Source organism: Piliocolobus tephrosceles, chromosome 1, assembly GCF_002776525.5.
Source record: "Piliocolobus tephrosceles isolate RC106 chromosome 1, ASM277652v3, whole genome shotgun sequence".
NCBI lineage: Eukaryota > Metazoa > Chordata > Mammalia > Primates > Cercopithecidae > Piliocolobus > Piliocolobus tephrosceles.
The window spans coordinates 204,576,922-204,588,330 of NC_045434.1; the positions used below are offsets into that span (position 1 = coordinate 204,576,922).

At 54.6% G+C, this 11,409-nt stretch overlaps 1 protein-coding gene across 1 annotated transcript in view; it reads right to left on the minus strand.

The window, feature by feature from the left end:
• Nucleotides 1-3,608, minus strand: part of IGSF21 (immunoglobin superfamily member 21) — a 268,005-nt gene extending 264,397 nt beyond the window's left edge. The window contains exon 1 of the mRNA XM_023219848.2: nt 3,146-3,608. Within this exon, the coding sequence (XP_023075616.2) occupies nt 3,146-3,215 (70 nt within the window). The 5' untranslated portion in view covers nt 3,216-3,608. The remainder of the gene's footprint in view (nt 1-3,145) is intronic.
• Nucleotides 3,609-11,409: the final 7,801 nt, after the last annotated feature.

The following is an 11,409-nucleotide window of genomic DNA, read 5'->3' on the forward strand; positions in this document are numbered from 1 at the left end:
ACTCCGATTTGCAGGGTGGTTGGGGGGTGGAAGAGGGGTGGAGTTTATGGCTAGGGGCGGGGCCCCGCTGGAGGGGCATGGGCGGGGCAGCCTGCAGGGATTAGGACCCTTAACACCCCCGGTTGAGGCTGGAGAAGAAACCCTACCGCGCCAGAGCCCGGCGGGAAGGGGGCGTGTGAAGAGAGGATAAATATATAAAGTCGTCACACCCGCTCGCGCGCGCACAGCCCCCGCAGTCTCGGCGCTGCGGCTGCGGCGGCCCAGCGGAGACAGCCCTTCCATCCCACCCACCTGCTGACACGCGGCTGCGGAGACAGAGAACCAGAGAACCGGCCGGGCCGCCCACCTCCGCCCGCGCAATCCCGGAGACCCCCCGGCTGGGGCCGTGGGCTACCCCTAACTGGGGCCGCCCCCACCCTGCTGTCAGCGGAGCGTTTCCCAGGGCTGAACAGCGGCTGAGGACCACTCCTCCACCCCCAGCCCGGCGCCACTACACAGGCTCCAGCGCAGGACTTCCCAGAAGTGCCCAGGCACAGTTCACGGGGGCTGGAGGAGCTGAAAACGCCCCCAAAAGACTCCCGGGAGTCCCGAGAAATGTGGGATTCTCCTCTGGAGGGTCTGATTCTGGGAAGTGGGGAGCCAGGGCAAGGACTTCCGGCCCAGCCAGTGCGAGGGGCAGCGGCCTCCTTCCTCCTGCCAGACCCGACTCTCTAGCGTCGGGCACCCTTGCTCTGCCACGCGAATGGGGTAGAACCGGCGAGGGCGCTCTGGCCGTGTCCATCCCCTAGCAGTGACCGCCAGTACGTTCGTAAAGGCCGGCCCAGGTTGCTCCTCTCCCTGCCCTCCGAGGCAGGTGGCCCTGCAAAGCCGCTGCCAGGTGCACCTCTCTCGGCCACCTCCAGGAAGGGCGCCCTCCTCCGGCACCGCCCGCCTCTTGCGTCTCTCACGGACTCTTCTCGCACCCCGCCCCCTATTCTGGGCACAGACTTGGAAGGAGCAAAGAGGGACCCCACCCTCCTGTGCTCTCCTCTGCGGAGAAGAGAGGGCTCCCGGCGGCCTCGGACCTCCCTCTGCACCCCAGAGGCGCAAAGTTTCCCATTCGCGATCCGGATCTGCGCTCTTCCTTCATCCTGCTCAGCTGAGCTCGGAGGCCTCGCTGGCTCCCCCGGCCCAGATGCGCTCACCCTCAGCCACGCCAACCCCCGCCTCCCACAGCCCGCAGAGGCGGGCAAAGGGATCGGAGGCGCCAGGATGCCGGGTCAGCTCTCCGCGGCCCTGCAGCCAGAAGAACACTGCTCCCGGGTTCCAGGGAGAGCTCGCAGGGTGGGGTCCTGACGGAGCCAGGGTTTCCCACCAAGCCCTTCCCATCAGTCCTCTCCACCACCCTGCCTCGTCTCTCTGTTCTGCGCATTCCCAGGGAAAGGAGTGCTTACCTTCGGTCCCCAACCTTCAACCCCCGCTCCCTGCAATGTCCAGGTGAGGGCTCCAGTGCCTTTCAACAAACCCCAGTGCCCTCTCGGCGGCGCTGGAACCGGGACCTCCCCCATATAACCTTTCCCTCTAGAGGCATCCGAAGCCAGGTGCCCTCAACCCAAAGTTGAGGGGGGAGATTTTGATCCACTTTGGAAAGTCTCTTGTTCCAAGGATAGGGGAACAAAGTACAGGGTTTGCATTCCTTCTGGGTTACACCAATTCCTCCCCCCTCGCTGTCAGGACTACCTTCTAGGCTCAAATTCTGCAGCTTCTCCTATCGGCAGACCCAGCACTCCCCAAGGACTTCGGGGTAGAAGGAGTTGGGGTAATTTTTAAGGGGGCACCCCTCCCTCGCAGGCACTCTCGGAGCCTAGGCAAGCACCTCCTGCTGGGACAAGGCTATGGCATAGGACAGGTGATGCCCATCTCTATCACCCAGTGGGGCTCGGGGTCGAGACCTTATTGATCATAAAGACGACTTTTTGGCACCTCGCGTCCCCCTCCCCCTCCGAGGCGGAGCCAGGCTCTGACTCCAGCCAGGCTGAGGTTGGCACCAGGCTGGGAGGAGGATCCCCGACGCGGACCCTCTAGTCTCGGTGCCCGCGGCTCTTCGCTGGTCCCGCCTCCCTCCCGCCTGGCTTTTAGCCTCGCGTTGGCTCTCCGCTCACTGTGCGAAAAGGTTTCGGCTCCGTCACCATTTAAGACCCGCTACGCGGCGGCGCTGGGCGGGAGGCCGGCCGCGAACCGCGGACCTTGGGCCTGCGGAGCCATCTCTCGCTGGCTCCGGAGAACCCGCTCAGCTTCACCCTCCTTCCAGCTGGCTTAGCCTAACCCGGGAGCAAGTCCACACGGGACACACACACACACACACACACACTGAGCTGCTCACTCCCCAGTCCCGGACGCGTCCATACCTCCCTGCACACAAGAACCACACGCTCCATGGCACGCATACACACACTCCCAGCCCCATGAAGCACACGACCTCCAGGCACCTCCACCCCCACCCATCCCAGATAAGCACACTCCTGCCCAAGTGTCACAGTCCCGTCTCCTGTGCACACAGAAATAGTAATCCGCTGTCGTACACCCCTAGAGACCTGCACACTCGGGACACGCGTGAAACGCCAAACCTCACATACCCACCCCCTAACACCTCACACCCACAATGACACATGCTCACACACTTCACACCCTCACTGGGAAGCTGGCACATGTTCACACCCCCCCCCCCCAACATTCTCTCACACTCTCACACATACACCTTCTCCATGTAACTGACACAGACACTCTAACACCCCTCCAGACACTCGCTCACTCACACACAGACCCCACACCATCACACACACAGGCGCACACACACTTGCATCTCTAAATACACTCCCGCACCTTCTCCCCACACAGCTCCTTCCCGGACACCCTCACCCAGAGACACAACAAAGACACACGATTGTATACACACACACACACACACACCCTGGCACAAACCCATGAGCGCTCTCCCCAGAGGCGTCCTCCCTCCCTCATCAAGCCAACCAGTTCCACAGACCCCAGGCAGGACCGGTGCTCGTAGCCCGAGCCTCTCGGAGCGACCCCGGCCCGCACTCTCCCCCGGTGCCCCATCCCCGCGCGCGTTCCCCGCCCGGCACCCGCCAGGCGCTCGCGCACTCACCGCAAGCCAGGTCCACGATCGCGGCGAGCAGCAGGCAGAGGCAGCGGCGGAGGCTCGGGGCGGCTCGCATGGTGCCCGGGAGCTGGCTGCGGTGGCGGGGCGGCGGCGGTGGCGGCGGCGGCGGCGGGTCCCCTCGCCATGGGCTCAGACGCGCTTCTGCCTCCGGCCGCTGGCCGAGGCTGTGGCGGGCAGCGCGGAGCGCCGCGGGGGCGCCCCCATGCCGCCGCGGCCGGGCCGCCTAGGCGCCCGGCTCGACTCGGCTCCGGCTCTGCGAGGCGCAGCAACCCTCGAGCTCTGGGCGTCCTCGGGGCGCGCCGCGGTTCTCGGCTCCCCGGCTGCGCGCGGTGCCCACCGCGGCCCGGAGTCGGATCGGCTGCAGCGCCGGAGTTTGGAGCCGTATCGCGCTCTCTCTGCCTCTCGCTCGCCTCTCGCAGAGGCGAGAGCACCCCGCTCCCCGCGCCCTCCCTCCGTCCCTCCCCCTCTCCCCGCCCCCCGCCCTCCTCGCCCTCCCCTCGCCGCGCTCTCCGCGTATTATACAGACTTTTCTTTAATCCTTTCTGGGCTGTTCGGCTCTCGTCCGCTAAGCCGATTTATTGCAGGGAGAAGGAGAGCTCACCCCTTCGTAACCTCTCCTCTCCCCTCACTCAAAACTGGCTTGCTGCCTCCACCTTCTTAACCCTTACCCAGGTGACCCAGCACCCCGCCCTGGAAGCTATGCTCCGTCGGATCCCCCTTCCCCAGCACCCCCGCATCCCCGGGATTACCATCGCCCTCCCCACTACCCAGTCTGATGAAAGGCGGCAACCTCCCTCCCGAGAGGGAAAGATGCCATCCTGGGAGCAGGGCAGGCAGGGTGTGGCTCTGGGGTTCTGGCCTTGCCAACGATGAATGCCCTCATTGAGCAAGATTAAGGGGTTTCCGGGTTCTGAAACTTCCCCAATTACGGCTGCTCCTTCCCCCAGGGACCCACGGAAATGGGGTGTGTTCTGTCTTTTTTCCACACGCTGGGATCCAGCCAAGAATGGGTGAGGAACTGTTTGTTTCCTCCTGGCACAGACCAAGTTTCCACCTTTTTGCCAGACCTGACACCTTTTTTCCCCAGGCCTGAGAAGAACGGGTTTGGGACTTGTATGTTACCATTACTTTCCCACCAACACACACGCGCGCACACACACATGCACACCATTGAGCCTCAGCCCTGGCGGTGGACCTTGAGGCCTCCTGTGAGGATGAAGTGGAGGGGTACTCTAGCCCTTGGGGTGGGCTGGGGATGTGGTTAGATGAGGAAGTTCAGGAGACAGAATTTCACCATTGGTAGGGACCCAAGAGATTGGCAAGGGCCAGAAAAGCCAGGGGCAAAACTGGCTCAGAACTCAGGTGGGACCTTTTACTCAGGCCTTCTATGGAGAATCTCCAGCTTCCCTAGCTCTGGCAGGTTTCTGAGTCAGGCTGTTGCATTGTTTATCTACATGGGCAATGGGTACATAGCCAGTTCCATCTCCAGCAGCCCTCTGAGAGGAGTGTAGGGAGTGGGGTGGGCAATGGGTGGTTGCTGGACTGCCTCTCGGTAAGCTTTGTGCAGAGATGTTTGTGAAAGCAAACTACTCCCTCCACCTGCCCTCTGGAACCTCATCCCATGGCCTCCCAAGGCAGCCCTGTGGCTCAGCTTGCTCACCCGCCCCAGAAGCAGCGATTTGCATTTATGAAGATCTGAAAGCATACGTTCACCTGACAGGCTTTAGAATGATCCTCTCAGTAAAATAATAACAATGATCATAATAAACCCTTATAAATAGGTGTTTGATTACAGTTTGTCCCTACGTGGTTTTTTTTTTTTTTTTTTTTTGTACGTAGTCCTTGTTATGTCACGACGTTTTGTGAATCAGACTAATTGGTTGCCAGGTTGATTGGACTGCATATGGCTTGAACACTTGGAGTCTTAGGTCCTTTCTTCTCCCTTGGGCTGCTGTTCTTTGCTCCCTCTCACGCGCGTCCACCCAGGTCTCCCCTTCTCCAGACTGCTGAGGGTCAGCTTGAGGTCACCTCTCCCCTTCGCCTTCTTCTCAGGCTTCAGGGCACGGTCCCTAACTGCCTCCTACCCGGCCCTGCCCTCCCCACTCTGACCCAAGAAAAAGTCAACAAACCCGAAAGTCCATCCCAGGTTCTAAACCCTCTGTGGAAGGGGCTCCCTGGTTGGGGAACAGCATCAAGCTGGGGGGGTCCCTTGTGCTGGTCTGAGTTATGTAGGGAAATGCCAAGCATCGCTGTGTGGGCGTTCCTGCTCCCCGTCCCCAGCTGCCAATCAGCGTGCAGCCAGGCAAGTGGACAACATCAGTTCCTCAGGTGAACCCTGAATTGGTGAGGCTTCCTGGCTGCACTCCCTGCAGCCCAGCCCTTGGAGATGAGGGCCAGGGAGCAGGTGGGATTCCAGGGCCCCTTAGTGAAGTTTCTTCCCAGCCATGGTTCACACCAGCTAGAAAGGAGAGCCAACAGAAGGAGCTAGAGAATGACATCTGAGAATACACTAGTGAGGAGGAAAACAGGCCTAACGGCCAAGGGAGGGTTGCTTCCTAGGACCAAGGATTGAGGATGGTGTGTTGGAGATCTCCTTCAGCCCCAGGACTTCTGAATCACCCCAACTCTCTTTAACATCACCCTGTATTATAATTATGATTATGCCTAGCCAGTGTCTGGCACATGGTGGATCCTCAACAAATACCAGTTGGATGGATGCATGAATGAATGAACGAATGAGGGTAGGTCATTCCGTCTTATCCACTCTGTTCCTCAGCTCCTTGCACAAGCCTGGGACTTGGTAGGCGTCCTGTGGCAGTGAACCTCCTCGGAGCGCCAGGATCACATGTTCTGACTGGGCCCATCAGAGAGGAGGTGTCTGCTCAGGTGCACGATTGGTTTTGCCCAAAGGGGCCTGGCTGTGGTGTGCTTGTCTATGGCCATATGGTAACAAGAGTAGCAATACGGCTGCCTTCATAAGCCTCTCTGGGGAAGCCGACTCCTCCAGCTCCCGTTTCATAAGATACAGCTTTGAGGCCCTTCTTTTGTCCCAGAGAAAGACATCTCTGGAGCACTGAGAAGCACAGTTAGCAGAGGGCACAGGGTGGGGTGACTTAGCCAAAGGAAAAGGTCATCCGGGACAGCCCTGGGGCTTTTAATTTGCTTAACGTCCCTTGGCTCCTGTCTCCTAATAGATTGGCAGGGCCTCCACTTTGCAGTCCTGGCACTCAGACCCATGAGTCACGGCAGGGCAGGCCTCTTCCTCGGACACTGGCTGAGCCTGAGTCCTTGCCTGTTTGCCCCCAGCCTCCCTCTGTCCATAGTGCTGAACTAGGCTCTCCCAACAGAGGGCGCTGCAGCACAAAGCAAATTTCTCCTCTGTGGACCCCAGGGAATAGCCCCAGAGGTCAAAGGCCCCTCTGTGACCTCTAGTCCCCGCCCTCCCTGCCGGGAAAGGGGAGGGATGCAGCACATGACTGCCTCCCCAAAGCTGGCTCCCAAGGGCATGGGCTCTGATGGTTTGCAGCAGGACACCCAGTGAGGTTCAATAATAAGAGTCTTAAGTACTTACGAAAGTGACTCTTTGTGCGGGGTGCTATGAAAGTATTTAATGTATGTAAATTCACTGACACCGCGCAATAATGTATGAGGTAGGTCCCATCATTAGTCCTGTCTTATAGATAGGAAAGCTGAGGCTCAGAGAAGTTAAGCAACTTTCTCAGTACAATACAGCTAAGGAATAGGACCAGATTCGAACCCAGAAAGAGCTCCAGAACCAGAGTTCTCAAACACCTTACCTAGACACAGTACAACACACACACACAGGCACACACATACAAGTGTACACACACACAGGAACACACACAAATGTACACAGACACACACAAGTGTACACACATACAGGCACACATATGATAAGTGTCCACACACAAACACAGGCACACACACGTGTACACACACAAACACAGGCATACACAAGCATATACAAATACACACAGGTACACACACATACCCACAAATGCCCACACACAGGCACACACACACAAATGTCCATACACACAGGCACACACGTGTACACACACAAACACGTGTTGACACACCCATACAGGAACACACACAAATGCCCACACACACACGCACATGTCCACACACACACAAATGTCCGCACATACGCAGGCACACAGACATGTGTGCACACACACAAGCGTGCACACACACGTGTCCACACACACATACAGAAACACACACACGTGTCCACACACACAGGAACACACACATTCAGGAACACACACACGTGTCCACACACACATACAGGAACACACACACACATGTCCACACACACGAACAGGAACACACACACATAAAGGAACACACACATGTGTCTACACACATGCAGGAACACACACACATACAGGAACACACACACATGTCCACACACATACAGGAACACACACCTCCACACACATACAGGAACACACACACATACAGGAACACACACACGTGTCCTCACACACAGGAACACGCACACACGTGTCCACACACATACAGGAACACACACACATATAGGAACACACACACGTGTCCACACACATGCAGGAACACACACACATGTCCACACACATATACAGGAACACACACACACGTGTCCACACACATATACACAGGCACACATCTTGAAAGCCAGTATTTGAATATAAAAACTCATGAATCCAGTGTGTTCCACCTCTCTTATCTCATTTAATCCTCCGATAAGGCCGCTGTGCCAACTTCCTTTATGTCTAGTTTACGGATAAGGAAACTGAGTCTCAGAGAAGTGAAAAGAATTACCCAAGTTGGCCAGGGTAGAGGATACTGGATTCTGGGGACAAGGGTCTAGTGTGGGCTTCCCCAGACAGGCCCTGCTCCAGAGGTCCACATTTCTCTCCCTCTCTATCCTCCTCTCTCCCTCTCTCATCAACCCACTGAGTCCTGCAGGCCTCTGGCTTTCCTATCCTGCACTCTGCCGCTCTGTGCTGGGAATTAAACCTCTACCACCTTCCATCGCAGTCAGGACAGAGCTTTTTATTGTTTGTTTAAATTAAATGCAACTGAAAGTGACACCTTAACACCAGTGACCCAAATTGATATGGAGTCAGCCACTTGGAATGAAGTCCAATGCTCCGTCCTTAATGAACCTCAGCCCCACCTGGGCTCTCAAGTTCCATCACATATTCCTGGTGGGAGATGTCAGCAGGTGTGCACGGGAATCTCGAGCTGTGGGCTGGAGAAGGGTCCTCAGCATTATGGGACCAGAGAAAAGGACTAGATCCAGGAGGACCATTGTTCCCCAAAATGGGTCCCACTGACCATTTGTTTTGCAGGTTTGTAATAAACATTTCTTGCAAGAGGGTTTCATGACTAAATATGTTCGAGAAATGCTACAAACTCAGCTGTTCTCCACTTAGAAGGTTATAGTTCACGTGAGCGTATGAAAGGTTAGGAGAAGTCCTGCAGTTTTTTTGTGTTTGGGCTGTCCGTGTTCGTTTTCCAGTTTTATTTGGTTGAAGCACACACTTGTTTGGCCTCGAACCCTCTTTCCATTAATACCTATTAACATCGTGCGAGCAAGAGCTGTGTGAATCACAGGGTGGAAAATGCCGCTCTGGCCCTGAACAAGCCTCCTGATCTCTTCCTCGATGTCATAGCAGTAGAAATAGTAATAATAATAACAACAACCATTGCCAATTGATGCCATTTATTGAGTGCTTACTATGTGCCAAGTGCTATACTTTGCTCGTACTATTCGTTGAATTCTTTCCAGAATCTTGTGGGTAGTTTCTGTGTTTAGACTGTGGAATAAACAAGAATACTAAGACACGTAGAAATGCAAGCCCTGGCCTAAGGGCATAGAGTCAATAAGAGGTGAAGCTGTCATTTGAATCCAGACGATCTCTTCTAACTGTTCCCTGCTTCCAGACCCAGCCTCCCCAGTTCATCCTCCTTGCTACCGTTGGAGAGACCTTTCTCCTACACGGTTCTGACCATGTCTGTACCTCAACTCCTCTGCTCTCTATTTTCACAGCACTCTGTATTGTCGAAGGCCCAAGCTCTTTAGTATGCCTCTTTGGCTGCATCCTAAGCCCCCTCTGGTTTTGTCCCTCCTTCCCCTGCTCTCACTCACCTCATGCTCTGGATCATTCTCTGTCCCTCCAACACTAGGGGCTTTTGTTGCCTCTCTACCTTTGCTGGTCCTGTTCTACCTGCCTGATAGCCATCTCCCCTTCTCCAGCCAACAATTCCCACCCATCCATTAAGGCCAAGGTTGATAGTCACGTCTGTTGGGAAGACTTTCTTTCCCCTCCCTCAGGGTCAGGTGTAACTCGCCTTTCTGATCACAAGGCCGGCACCTATAACATTGTTTTATGGATGTCCGGGAATGTGACCAACATAAGTGTGGGAACCACAACTGATTCATCTCTGTGTTGACTGTGTCTGGCAGGTGGTAGGTGCTCAAGAAAGTGACTGCTGGATAAATGCAAGGAAGGAAGTTGGTTATGAGAATTACTGGGTCGGTGGATGAATGGATGGGTGGATGGATGTGAGAATGATTGTATGGATGGATATGGGAATCATTGGATGAATGGATAGATGAATGGGTGAGTGGGCAGATGAGTAATGGTAGGTGGGTGGGTGGGTTGACAGATGGATTAGAGAAAGGATTGTTGGGCGGATAAGGACATGGATGGAAGCATGGATAGATGAACCAAGGTTAGAAAGCATCAGCAAGATTTTTACTTTTTCCTGTATCACTGCATTTGCTAAGTGTGAGAGACCTGGACCAACAGATATTAGTCATAGTTAGAAGGTGCCAACAGATGTAGTCAAGTGCACCGGCTTAAAGCATGGGCTCCAGAGTTGGACTGCCTAGGCTCAAATCCCAGCTTCAGCACTCAAAAACAAACGATGGTTGGAAGAGAGGAAGGAAGGAAGGAAGGAAGGAAGGAAGGAAGGAAGGAAGGAAGGAAGGAAGAAAGGAGGGAAGGAAGGAAGGGAGGGAGGGAACTTCCGTAAGAACTTGTGAAAATTATTTAACCTTCCTGTGTTTGCATTTCCTCATCTGTTAAAATGGGAATAGGGATAAGAGTACCAACCTCATGAAGCTGTGCTGATTTATGAAGACAATGCTTCAAATGACATAAGCACCCAATAAACATTAGCTGTAACAACTTTTATCGAAAGCCAAGGCAGCCATATGATGCTGTAATTACCCCACACTGTGGCTCCTTCTTTTTGTTCTTGGTTTCCTACATTCTTAAGTGGAGAGGGGTGGATAAAGACTCCCAGGGTCAAGATCTCAAGAGACTCATATGTTGGCCACGACTCCAAATCAAAGGAAAAAGCCAATGAGAACAAAGCCTGTGATTCGTTTTTCCTCTGTGGCATTTTCCAGCGTTAGTCAGTCTATTCCTGGCTCTGGACTCTCGTCTCCAATTGTCCAGTCGCGGCTGGGATTTTCTGAGGTCACCCTTGGAGCCGCCCCTTTCCTCCTTTCCTTGACAAGCTGCAATATCACACATTGACAACAGGTGGCGCCATCGAATACATGATTTGTTAGGTTTTCACAACCTTTCAAGTTCAAGGGCCTATCTATATTCTGTGAAACGAATCAGCTTCCTGTTTTACGAATTCTTTAGGCTTTATTATATTTGCAGTGAGGCAGGCTATTACAAAACACAAATACTTAAGCTCCCTAATTAGCCACAATTGTGCAATGGGTCCATAATACTATAGATGAGACCCAAAGCAAGACTGTCGGCTCCCTGCACTCTTGGAGGGGCATTTTGTCCCTCCTGCATAACGCAGCAATGCTCTTTTCAGCCGGTTCACCCATGTGTCTTGCCTCCCCAGGTAATAGTCCATGCTTTGGGAAGTCTGGGCCCATTTCACTTTGTTCCTTATTTTATTATCTTCCACACCACCCCTCTCGGGCCTGGGTCACGTGGTTCTGGAAGAACTCGGAGCAAAGAAGGAAGGTCCAGCTAACCAGGCTCGTCACTCAGTTGGAGAACGAAGAGGCATTTGTTACAAAAGTCCTCTGATTAACTACAAACGCCATCCAGTGAAGCCTGACAATTTCCTCAGCCTGTTTTCCCTCTTGAGTTTCTAGGCCCTGAAACATTGGAGAAAATCCCCATTTGATTTATAGGACAGGGAAGTGATTTCATTTCTTTGGGCTTCACAGTTTTCATTTGTAAGAGGCAAAGGCTGGG